This window comes from Protopterus annectens, chromosome 13.part0 (genome assembly GCF_019279795.1).
Source record: "Protopterus annectens isolate FY-2018-M chromosome 13.part0, PAN1.0, whole genome shotgun sequence".
NCBI classification, from domain to species: domain Eukaryota; kingdom Metazoa; phylum Chordata; order Ceratodontiformes; family Protopteridae; genus Protopterus; species Protopterus annectens.
This window is the reverse complement of record NC_056747.1, coordinates 1,326,016,912-1,326,030,528: the sequence shown is the minus strand read 5'-3', so window position 1 is coordinate 1,326,030,528 and position 13,617 is coordinate 1,326,016,912. Positions and strand designations below refer to the sequence as shown.

At 37.8% G+C, this 13,617-nt stretch overlaps 1 protein-coding gene across 1 annotated transcript in view; it reads right to left on the bottom strand.

Annotated features, from left to right (window-relative positions):
* The window catches only part of LOC122788060 (low-density lipoprotein receptor-related protein 2-like), a 1,238,079-nt gene that overhangs the window by 1,089,566 nt on the left and 134,896 nt on the right, over positions 1-13,617 (bottom strand). The window contains exon 10 of the mRNA XM_044054982.1: positions 8,926-9,054. Within this exon, the coding sequence (XP_043910917.1) occupies positions 8,926-9,054 (129 nt within the window). The remainder of the gene's footprint in view (positions 1-8,925; positions 9,055-13,617) is intronic.

The window sequence follows — 13,617 nt, the reverse complement described above, 5'->3', positions numbered from 1 at the left end:
ATTCTGTAGCTCACCTTTAGCTGTTCCATAATACTCTGTGTAACTGATAAAGGAGACTGAAGAGTGTTAGCACAAGGTATTTCTCTTCCCAGACATTATAAGTTATCACTTTTGGTTGTTCTTGGAGTATGTGCCAAGTGAATATGATGTCAATGGGAACATTCAGCAAGACATTTAGACAATAGGTTTCAGCAAATGGTATCTAAGAACTACTTCAAAGATTTGACCTATGCTTGCTATGAAAGAAGCAAAAACATTATAAGACTAGTATTTCCTAAAATTCTCTTACTCGCTTCTGATAGTAAAGCAACATTGGACTTTTATTCTAATTTTGCCTTTGATCTACTGTCCAAAAGACTAGTAAAACTTTGTTCAAGACGTTTTGCTGTGCACTCTCTAACACTGCAGTGAATGGCATTTTTATTTAATTTCCACTGTCGGCAATTACTTATATTACACATGATACGTGTAGATCAATATTGTGTATATACCTTTAAGAAGCTATCCAAGGGCTTGCACAAGTGTATAAATACTGAGTACATGTGAGCCTGACTGCCATTTTGTAGTAAGCTGTTAAGATGTAAGCATGTATGTATGTAAGGTCTGTCTGTTAATCAGTTTGTTTATATTTTATGATGCTGCTATCCATCCCGATGTGTTTCTATGTAATAAAGCATCTAAACAAATTACCGCGCCTGCTTGTCATCTGTATTTAGAGGGATGAGTGACATGGTGTCAGAACAGGCATGGCAAAAATGACTTCTTGCCAGAAAGAGCTCCAGTTTCTCCAATTTGAATCTGAGAGGCATTTAGTTAGTGTTAGAGGTACATACAGGAGTGGGTCACCCTACTGCACATGTAATTTGCAAAACAGGCCAGAAATGAATTTCACATGTTAAAACATGCTCAAATAATTTCTTATTTGGAAAATATGAAACTAAGCATATAAAATGCTCTAAACGATATTTAAATAAATCAAAATGTCTGATAGTGATAGAAATATTCAAATTACTATGGAAGATCTTTGAAATAAAGGCTGAATTGCATAAAACAAATAAAATAAAGGGAAATAACTGCATTTTTCACAAAGCACACATTTTTTGCATTAATTAAAGCTATCCGAGTTATCAGAAGTGCATGACATGTTCGCATGTTTGTGCAGTAAGTTATTTCACAAAATACAGCCATTTCAAAGCATATTTCACAGAGTACAGTATTTCAAAGAGTTTATTGTGCATTTGAATGTTATTACAAGTTTTCTTACAGCACGCTTGTTCATACATAATTACAAGGGCCATATTTTCAGCATGTTTGTGCATACTTTGTTGGCATGACAGATGGATTTCAAAAACCCAGTGCACTTGTGTTTGATAATAATATTGCAGAGAACTGGCGAGTGTTTGAGCAAGCGTACGGCATTTTCATATAGGCTACATTTTCTGATAAAGATGACCATACAAAGGTATTTATCCTGCTTAATTTAGCTGGGTAAGTAACCACTGAAATGGAATGTTCATTTGTGTATGCACCTGCTGTCTTTGCAGGAGAGGGGGAAATCCATCATATTGTTGTACCAACTGAATCAAGGGAAGACCCTGAGTGCTTAAAATGTAAATTTAGAGAAATGTGTAACCTCAGGCCAACATTACAATGGAAAGGCACTTATTTTATGTAAGGGATCAAAAGCCTGGTAAAACTTTTGCAGCATATGTAACTGATTTGAGAAACAAGGCTGAAACATGCAGATTTGGTGATTAAAGGGATGAGTTAATAAAAGACAGACTTGTGTGTGGTATTAAAGATGATGCAGTAAGAAATATTTTGCTTCGTGACAGTGATTTAACTTTGAATAAGGCTACTGAGATTAGTCGGATATACGAGCTCAAAGAAAAGAACACAAATATGCTTTCAAATGAGAAATGCATGTTTACAGTAACTTTTAAGGCTCACATTGATAGTGCACAGCACCTGGTTAAAAGAAAAAGGACCAGGCACATGGCAACAATTGTAGCCCCTGCAGCACTCATTGGTAAACCCCAGAGCTTTCTAGCAAGTTCCAAAGTTCCCACAGCCTCAGTGAAGCATAAGAGTGAGCCAGCAAACTCAAAGCAAAGGCCCCAATCCAGTTTCATTGTTAACTGTCATAACTGTGGTGGAAATCATGAATCTAAAAAGGAAAAATGCTTAGTTTTTGCTTAGCAATGATGCAAATGTATTAAATGAAATAATTTCAAAAGGTTTTGTAAATGAAATAATTTCAAAAGGCACACATTCTTTTATTAAAAGGGAATATTTCAAGAAATGAGTTGCTCAGTTAGAAAGCTGTGACACAGGTTCACATACTTTTTAGCTTGTGTTCTACTTCATGTTGATGGTGTGTCAGTGCTTAGTGAAACAGTCAGTACAGTTGATTTATGGGCCAAGAATGAAGTAATTTTGTACTGTTTGGATAAATGGCAAACCCATCGAGCTCAAAGTTGATACTGGTTCAAAGTGCAATGTTATGTCTGCAGAAACATTTGCTAGAGAATGTGCTGGTAAAAGGCTTGATTTGGCAAAGAGTGAGAAGCTTGTTGCTTATGGTAATGAGGAGATTCAAACCAAATGCTCAGTAATACTTTCATGTTACTCTGCTGGAAGAGGCTATGACTTGTTGTTTTATGTGGTCAAGAGGCACATGCAGTCATTATTAGGGCTCAGAGACAGTTTAAAAATGGGACTGCTTTCATTTAACAAGGAAGTCCACCATGTTAGCTTAAAAGACCGCTATTCTAATTTTGCCCAGTCGATTTTGTCCACCTATGCTGATCTTTTTGAAAACAAACTAGGCATGCTTCCAGTTGTGTACTCCATGAAGTTAGACCCAGATGTCAGTCCAGTTATCAGGAAAGCCCAGGACGTTCCAATAGCTATGCAGACCAGAGTCAAAGCTGAGGTAGACAAAATTGTGTGACAAGGTGTGAAATGTCCAGTTGATGAACCTACTGAATGAGTATCTTCCATGGTCATGGCTCATAAGAAAAGCTCAGATGACATCAGAATATGCATTGATCCATGAGATTTGAACAAGCCACTAAAAGACCTCATCATCCAATGCGTACAGTTGAAGAAGTCACAGGTCTTATGCCAAATGCCACAGTTTTTTCTGTCTTAGATGCAAAGAGTTTATTTTGACAAATTTTACTTGGCAAGAAATCCTCATTGCTAACCACTTTCAGTACTCTGTTTGGGAGGTACAGATTTTTGAGAATGCCATTTGGGATAAATTCTGCGAGTGAAATCTTTCAACGTGCAATGGAACAAATTTTTTCTGGGTATCCTTGTGCTATTATAATAGATACCAGTAGGAGGTAATGGTGAAGCTGAGCATGACAGAAACCTCCGAAAAGGTCTGGAAAGAGCACGTTAAGTGAATCTTAAGCTCAATCCACAGAAATGCAAATTTATGCTGAGAAGTCACTTATGTTGGTCATTTATTTACCAGTTCAGACTTATTGCCAGACCCTTCTAAGCAAACAGCTATTCTTGAGATGCCAGCTCCAGACAATGTTCAAGCCCTGCAATGTTTTCTTGGCAAGTTTAACTACCTAGGCAAGTTCATTATAGACTTGTGTCAAATAGCACCACTCAGAGAACTAACACATAAAGATGTATCCTGGTCCTGGTTAGAACAAGAGAGCATTTGATGTCCTGAAACAGAGAATTGCCAGTCCACCTACTCTCAGATACTATGACGTCCACAAGCCAGTTACTCTTTCATGTGATGCTTCAAATTTTTTGGTCTTGGTGCAGTCATTCTACAAGAGTGTCAGCCTATTGCCTATACATCTAGAACTCTCACCCAAACTAAAAATTGCTCAGATAGAGAAAGAGCCTTTGGCAACTGTGTTTGCATGTTCCAAGTCCCATGATTATGTTTATGGTAGACCTATCTTAACAGACCACCAACCTCTAGTCACTATTTTGAGAAAGCCTATGCATTCAGCAAAAGCCAGACTGTAATGCATGATGCTGAAATTGCAAAAGTATAATTTCAATCTTGTCTGCAAGAAAGGAAAACTTTTTTATCTTGCTGTTACATTATCCAGATTGCCCAGAAGTACCCCTGAACAGCATGAGCATCAGCAACTTGATTTTGAAGTCATGGAAGTGAGAAATTTTTCTTCTACACATCTTGATGAACTTAGAGATCATATAGCCACAGATTCAGTTTTACAAAAACTCAACCACTTTATCAAAGTAGGATGGCATAAAAAAAATCCAGTTTACCTCAAGAAGTGCAATGTTATTTTCTATACAGAGATAAGACTTTGTCAGACAATGGTATCATTATGAAAGGTCTGAAAGTTATTACTCCAAAGTCTTTGCAAAAAGAGCACATTACTATCTTACATCGAGGTCACCCAGGAACAGACTCTACCAAAAGAAGGGTGACAGGACTAGTGTTTTGGCCTTCTATGTATCAAGATATCAAGAGAGTACTTTCATCTTGTTCTGTGTGTACAAAGTCACATCAACAGAAAGAACCACTTCAGCTGAACCAGATTCCTGAACTACCTTGGTCAGCTGTAGCCACCAACATTTTCGAGTGGAATGGCCAACATTACTTGGTGTTAGTAGACTCTTATTAAAATTGGTTTAAGATTGTTTCCACTTCCCAATCTAGTAACCAGTACTGTAATTACTAAGGTGAAGCATATTTTTGCAGTCCATGGTAGTCCGCATAAAGTTATTTCTGACAAAGGCACTCAGTTTACAAGCCAACAGTTCAAAAGATTTGCCGAAGAGTGGGACTTTACTCATATCATGAGTAGCCCAGAGACCCACAGTCAAATGGTTTGGCAGAACATGTAGTTCAAAGTGCAAAATAGTTACTATCAAAACAAGACAATAGTGATGTTTTCCTGAATCTCTTTAATCTTAGAAATATTCCTTGTGATAAACATCTTTGTTCACCTGCTCAGAGACTTCTGTCGAGACAAACCAAAACCACATTACCAATCAGTAGTCAATTGTTGGTTCCATGTGTCAAGAACAGGTCCGTGAAAACCAATCTGTTGAAGAAGCATTTAACCCAGAAGTCATATTATGATAAGACGAGCAAACTGCTCAATCCATTATGAAAGGGAGAAGTGGTAAGGATGCAAATGTCCAAAGGTTATGCTCAGATTGGAGTCATGAAGTATATTTGCCAAGAGCCCAAATTGTACATTGTGGATTCACAATGAGTAGAGTTTAGGCAGAATCGGAAACATTTGATACTGGTGTCCAAGCCTATACCACCGCACATAGCCTGTGAGAAAGAGTCTTTATCTCAGAGTGAGTTGTCCAGTGTTCCAGTTCCAGAAGAAGTTCCAAAGAATATTCCATTCCTGTGATGAATCCCAAAGTTCTCTGATATGAGTTGTTCACCGAAGACTGTCCCTGTTGCTAAACCCAGTCCTGATTGTTATGATACAACATACGGTCTCATCTCCAGACCATGTTATAGATACACAGCAACTTGGCCATGAACATTGCATTTGTTTCTAATATCTATATTAATGCATGTCTAATTGCAATGTCATTTTCATTTAGGGGCAATCTTTTTAAGAGGGAGGATGTGGGTCAATGTGTGTGCATCTCTTTAAGAAGTTATCCAAGGGCTTGCACAAGTGTGTAAATACTGAGCACATGCAAGCCTGACTGCCATTTTGCTATCTATCTTGATGAGTTTCTATGTAGTAAAGCATATAAACAAACTGCCCCACCTGCTTGCCATCTGTATTTAGAGGGACGAGTGACAATAAGGATCTATCCACATCAAATAATGTAAGCAAAGGTACCTAAACAACATAAAATGATACACAAAGATGAAGCATGCTCTGGTCTTCAAAGGGTACTAATATGTAGCTCTCCCTGTTGTGTTAAAAACTGTAATTATCAAACAGTTTCAATTGATTCTTGTGTTTTGGGAACAAATGTCTATTGGATTTTTTGAGGCTGCAGATCTTGGGGTAAGAATATTAGGTGATATAGGAGTATGGGGGTACAGATCAACAAATGGGAAATGGAGAGGGCCTTACATCCTGCAGAAATATTATTTTTCTGCTTTTCTGCTAAAGATTTAGCATTCTTTCTTTAACTACAGATACAGATTTAAAATGCCATAAATATGCAGTCCAATAACATGTATATCGTATTACTAAAAATAAGGAGACAAATGGTCTAGCGAAACACATGGGCGAATGCAGTAATGGACAGTTTAAATTTTGTGTGCTTCAACAAGTTCAGAAAGACCCAAGGGGTGGTCAATGGGAAGATACTCTGGAATATAGAGAACTATTTTGGCAATTGTCCTTAGACGCCAATCATAATCCAGGTCTGAATGAAATGATTTCTTTAATACCAGTCCATAAGTTGAGATCAGCTAAGCTTTAATTAAGCACCATTAATGGTATAGATTTTTAATGTATTTTTGTCTACCATTTTTATGGATTTGTGTCATTTAGGTAATTTGTTAGTGGTGTGACAAACTGTTTATGATTTTTAAGTATCATATTCAATGTAGTATTTTAACTGTATGGAAAGCATAATCCATTTTTACTATATATATATTTTTCCATTGGATAATATGTTTTTTATTGGACAATTTACTAATTGATATCATCTATTATTTAATTAAGTTTTTGGAGAGTATATAAGTACTGGCATGTAGGATGAAACTCACTTCTGATGAAGTCCTTTATGTATACAGGACGAAAATGCTAAACTTTGTTTTTTGTCCTTTTGTTAAAAAATTTGCTAAGAAGACTTTCTGCGGCTTTGAATTGTTTTTACATTCTACATTGCTACAAGAGTTAAAGTGAGGTGGATATACCAGTAGATGTGCTTTGGTTTATTTTTAACCTGGATGTGGTTTGTTTTCCGGTGGATTATGAACTCTGCATAATACTGTCCTTTTATACAACTCCCTGGCTTACCGTTCTTGTTGGTTTACTGTAGGGAACACACCTGCAAGAAAGGTAAGCTGTTCCCAGTGCCTTAGTCCCTCTGGTCTCAAACATTTTAACATTTTTTTGAAAAAAATAAATAAATAAAACAAGAACACTAATACATCAATTAACTCAAGGTTTGCTTTTAGCAAGGAACATTTATTTTTATTAGTTGCAGTTGTGAGTTTTATGCATTTTAAAATCACATTTTACATGTTCATCACATAAGTAAATGAAGTTTTGATATTGTCTTTTAATTAATCTCTTTAGAGCTTTTATGTCACTGTATCCTGTTATTAAATGATGCCTTTTTATTTAGCAATTAGAATGCTGAGTGTTCTTGTGATAGTGCAGATAAAAACAGTCACCCATTTTTCCATGTGATTTATTAAAGTGTTTGTTTTCATTTACCATGGGCAGTGATATTCAAAAGAAATGTACACGTTAGACTCAAAATCCCAGGGTTTATGAAAATTATGAGGGTATTCCAAGGGGATTGGGGTGTCTATGGGGAATACATCACTGTCTTCAATTCCCAGTGGTGACAAGGAACAAACTAGTAAATGTGATTACAGTGTTGGTGGACTTCTGAGGCTTATGCCACCTGCAGAAGAAGAAATAGTTCTGACATCTTTTCACTGCACAATCAACCATTGACTTAAAGCTGCCACTGTAAGTCATAAAAAAACAATCCCTTAATGGCTGACATGATGATGGCTACAATGCAGTCCCATGGTGACCCTCTAGATAGCTGGAAAAGAATGCATCAGACAATGTTCTGAGTGGAAACTGGACAGATTAAGTTAAAGATATGAGTGAGGATCCACATTTTTATTATTAAATGAGTGATGTCAAGTTAAATAAGATGAGGAAAAAGAATCCTATCCCTGTAACTCCCCCCATGTGGGGAAGACAGATGTCCCACATTCCCCAACTTATATACATAAATTCCACAGTCGCACATTAGTGAGGAAAGGAGATAGTTTCTGATCAATGTAGGTGTTTTTCAGGAATGTAGATATGAAATAATGACAGTGGCCGTGGTGTGTGTGTGTGTGTGTGTGTGTGTGTGTGTGTGTGTGTGTGTGTGTGTGTGTGTGTGTGTGTGTGTGTGTGTTAGTGTTTCTGCACCCACACACAAGTGGACATGTAGATGCATGTATGCAGTGCGTGCCTTAGTTTTTCTGTGTGTCTATTTGTGAGTAGGTCTGCATCCTGATATGGACTGTCTTCACATGTTGTAGTGGTTTTCTGCTTTATGGCTAAGTGTGCCAGGATATGTTCTGTCTCACCTATAACCACAAATGTAATGAGCCAAGTCATGAGAAAATGAATGAAAGAATGAAGGCACCTTATATATTCAGTTTTAATATGATTTCAGACAATTAAAGGTATACACGAAGGTTGCCTGAATGAATTATATCATTTTAAACAATTTGAACCAGTCTGGTCAGCTAAAAAAGAAACTGCTGACATCCACAGATTAAGGTTATACAGAAAGTAAAACAAGCATCAGTAAAATGATGTTAATGGTTACAATCTGAGAAATTAAAGGCATACTTGGGGCAGATCACTAATAAAACATGGAGTAGTTTGCATATCTTACGAACTTGTTTATCTTTTGTAGTACATGTAGATTATAAGAAGCTGTTTAAATAAATTCTCAGTGTAATCTAACATTTTAATAGAAAGGAAGAAAAAAATCTCTTGTTTTTCTTTGTATCGTATTCATGAATACATACTTAAACACCCATTCTTAATGCTATAACACTACAAGCAAGCACAGAATGAATCAAAATACAACTGTCATGTTTCTTTAGAAGTCTGGTGCAGCATGCATTGCATTACTGGCACAAAACATTTTAACTCTATCTGGGTTCTCAGGAAAAGTGACAAAGTCCACATTTACTAAATTACTTTCACTTCTAGTCTGCAACACAAATGTATGTACCTGATGTATTAGCCTTGCAATGCCTTTCCAGCTCAAGGAAATATCCATCTGCACAGCTGCATCGGTGCGAACCTTCACGATCCTCACAAAACTGGTCACAAATTCCCCACATCTTACAGTCATCAAAGTCTAAAAACAACAAGAAATTTTAATAAAATAAGTGATGCAGGCAATTTATAATTGCATGCTGACCTTCATGTGCGATATTACAAAGCATGGTTATCGCATAACATGCTTCAGTAACAGTTAAGTAGGGTGTTGTGTAAATGCCAGACATTTTAAATGTGAATCCTTACTAGTTCTATGTCTGAACAAGCATCAGTGCAAATTGTTGCCAAAAGGGAATACATTTATCTGTTGATATTTAATGTTTAACCCTATAAAATATAAAGCAAACTCAGCATCCTAGAATCTTTATCTTCGGTCCCATATCTAGACCTGTTTCAGCCAGTATGAAATACAAGTACAGTCATACTCTAGTAAAACTCATATACTTAAATATGCTGTAGAGAATACTTTGCTTTAGCAATACTTGGCTACACTTTTCACTGCACTAGTAATTTGTCAAGTTACTCCACTGTGTCCATGCCTGCTCTAAGATATAAAGGGACCTCACTGCTTCTACACCTCTATGCCTTTCCCTAATTATGTAGCATCTACATCATTCAAATAAACATTAATTATATTCAGGCTCATTTTAATGTGCAGTATATATCTGCTCAAGTAAAATAAATAAATAATATTTTGCAGTATTACTTTTCCCTTGTAACATCACTTTGATAAAAGGCAACTCCAAACCCTTCAGTACAGGGGTGTAGCCAGGCATACGCAACAGTTTTCAAAAATAATTTATTTTATGCAATAAGACATACCAGAATTTCATTTAAAAATGGCATATTTATCAAAAGTTATTGTTATATATTTTGTAAAACAGCTTTTTTTAAAGACTGGCTAGTTGGTTAACATTTACATTTTTTACTGAAGGATAACATTTCAGGGGTTTCTTTTTAGTACTGAAAAGGTATATTGTCCAGTAATATGTTGTCTGCCACTGGGGGGGGGGGCGGGGGGGGGGGCTACACTTCTTTCAAAGAGGCTACATTCTGAAAGATGGTATACATTTCCAAAATTCCTGGCTATCCCCATGCTTTAATGCCATTTCGTTTTTTTTCATTTTTGTTTCCTTTTCATAGATTAGGAAGATTGCATCATTTTTTTTCTATTTCAGCTCTCACATTGTGCAGGATAGGACATACCTTTGCCTGAATGATGCAGTTTAAACAAAGTACTCACTGTACTTTTCACTAGTAGTCACTATCCACCAAAGTGCTCACTGTACTTTTCACCAGTAGTTACTATCCACCAAAGTGCTCACTGTACTTTTCACCAGTAGTCACTATCCACCAAAGTGCTCCCTGTACTTTTCACCAGTAGTCACTATCCACCAAAGTGCTCACTGTACTTTTCACCAGTAGTCACTATCCACCAAAGTGCTCACTGTACTTTTCACCAGTAGTCACTATCCACCAAAGTGCTCACTGTACTTTTCACTAGTAGTCACTATCCACCAAAGTGCTCACTGTACTTTTCACCAGTAGTCACTATCCACCAAAGTGCTCACTGTACTTTTCACCAGTAGTCACTATCCACCAAAGTGCTCACTGTACTTTTCACTAGTAGTCACTATCCACCAAAGTGCTCACTGTACTTTTCACCAGTAGTCACTATCCACCAATGTGCTCACTGTACTTTTCACTAGTAGTCACTATTCACCAAAGTGCTCACTGTACTTTTCACTAGTAGTCACTATCAGTAGTCACTATCCACCAAAGTGCTCACTGTACTTTTCACTAGTAGTCACTATCCACCAAAGTGCTCACTGTACTTTTCACTAGTAGTCACTATCCACCAAAGTGCTCACTGTACTTTTCACTAGTAGTCACTATCCACCAAAGTGCTCACTGTACTTTTCACTAGTAGTCACTATCCACCAAAGTGCTCACTGTACTTTTCACCAGTAGTTACTATCCACCAAAGTGCTCACTGTACTTTTCACCAGTAGTCACTATCCACCAAAGTGCTCACTGTACTTTTCACTAGTAGTCACTATCCACCAAAGTGTTCATTGTACTTTTCACCAGTAGTCACTATCCACCAAAGTGCTCACTGTGCTTTTCACCAGTAGTCACTATCCACCAAAGTGCTCACTGTACTTTTTACCAGTAGTCACTATCCACCAAAGTGCTCACTGTACTTTTCACCAGTAGTCAATATCCACCAAAGTGCTCACTGTACTTTTCACTAGTAGTCACTATCCACCAAAGTGCTCACTGTACATTTCACCAGTAGTCACTATCCACCAAAGTGCTCACTGTACTTTTCACTAGTAGTCACTATCCACCAAAGTGCTCACTGTACTTTTCACTAGTAGTCACTATTCACCAAAGTGCTCACTGTACTTTTCACTAGTAGTCACTATCAGTAGTCACTATCCACCAAAGTGCTCACTGTACTTTTCACTAGTAGTCACTATCCACCAAAGTGCTCACTGTACTTTTCACTAGTAGTCACTATCCACCAAAGTGCTCACTGTACTTTTCACTAGTAGTCACTATCCACCAAAGTGCTCACTGTACTTTTCACTAGTAGTCACTATCCACCAAAGTGCTCACTGTACTTTTCACCAGTAGTTACTATCCACCAAAGTGCTCACTGTACTTTTCACCAGTAGTCACTATCCACCAAAGTGCTCACTGTACTTTTCACTAGTAGTCACTATCCACCAAAGTGTTCATTGTACTTTTCACCAGTAGTCACTATCCACCAAAGTGCTCACTGTGCTTTTCACCAGTAGTCACTATCCACCAAAGTGCTCACTGTACTTTTTACCAGTAGTCACTATCCACCAAAGTGCTCACTGTACTTTTCACCAGTAGTCAATATCCACCAAAGTGCTCACTGTACTTTTCACTAGTAGTCACTATCCACCAAAGTGCTCACTGTACATTTCACCAGTAGTCACTATCCACCAAAGTGCTCACTGTACTTTTCACTAGTAGTCACTATCCACCAAAGTGCTCACTGTACTTTTCACTAGTAGTCACTATCCGCCAAAGTGCTCACTGTACTTTTCACTAGTAGTCACTATCCACCAAAGTGCTCACTGTGCTTTTCACCAGTAGTCACTATCCATCAAAGTGCTCACTGTACTTTTCACCAGTAGTCCCTATCCACCAAAGTGCTCACTGTACTTTTCACTAGTAGTCACTAGCCACCAAAGTGCTCACTGTGCTTTTCACCAGTAGTCACTATCCGCCAAAGTGCTCACTGTACTTTTCACTAGTAGTCACTATCCACCAAAGTGCTCACTGTACTTTTCACCAGTAGTCACTATCCACCAAAGTGCTCACTGTACTTTTCACTAGTAGTCACTATCCACCAAAGTGCTCACTGTACTTTTCACTAGTAGTCACTATCCACCAATGTGCTCACTGTACTTTTCACTAGTAGTCACTATCCACTCTTACCTCCTGGGATTGGTTCTTGGTAAGGACATCAAAATGCTCTAAGCATAGATTACATCTAAAGTGAAACTTACAAAGAGTTAGTTGTTGAATTTTATACAAATAACAGATTTTATTTATGATACGACACTATATAAACAAAGTAGTAAGTTCATTTACTATGGCCCTACTAAGTGCACAAGTCTCAGGCACTTGAAGACCACTCTCTCAAAGCCAGGGACTTGAGCATCTTGTCACTCTTATAGGCTGCCGCTCACATTTTAACTGAAATATGAGTTCAGGCAAGTAGCTGCCGCCCCAACTCAAACACATTATCTGAGTTTGAATGAGGTAAGTGCAGCAGCAATTGGGAGAGAGAGGGAGGGATGGGGTGGGACTTAGATTAGAGCAGCAATCAAAAAGGGGATTTAGGTTTAGGCAGTGGAAGGGGGATTTTAGGGTTAGGGACCAGTAGGGGAGTTCTAAGGTTAGGGAGTGGGAAGGGATTTTTAGGTTTAAGGACCACTAGAAGTGTTTTAGGGTTAGGAAGTGGAAGATAAGTTTAGGGTTAGGGAGCAGAAAGGAAGTCCTTATAGTGTAAAAAGTACAATATACCACAAACCCTCCCAGTTAGTGTAGCGGGATAAGGCTTTGGCTTGACAAGGTGCTTTCTATGCCAAGAGTGCAAGGTTTGAAACCTCCCCCCTTTTGCTTTAATTAATTTTTTTTTCAAAGATGTATGGTAACATATTAGCTGAGTTTCTTGCTGAGAATATATGGGTTGAAACTTTCCCTGCCCTTTTCACTTTAACCTTTTTTTAAAGACATAAGATAATACATAAAAGATCCCCCGTATCTAATGATATTGTAAAGCCATAAGTATTTGCTATACATCTGTCTGTGAGTGCCAAGTACACGTTTTGTGTCTTTAGGGCACAACACAAAGAGTATCCTTAGTGTCTTTTGTCTCCCCTGCCCCACATCTTTCATTCTGCAAAACTTGTTCCGTTATTTTTAAGTGAGGGTATCTAGTGTTAATACACCCAATATTACAAGACTTGTTCATAGTCTAGGAGAGCAGGGAGGAGTTACAATCCCCCAACAGCCTCAATATTAAAGGATTTGTTTGTTAGTCTAGGGGAGTGTGGAGATATGACTGCATCCCCCCCCCACACACGCACACACATAT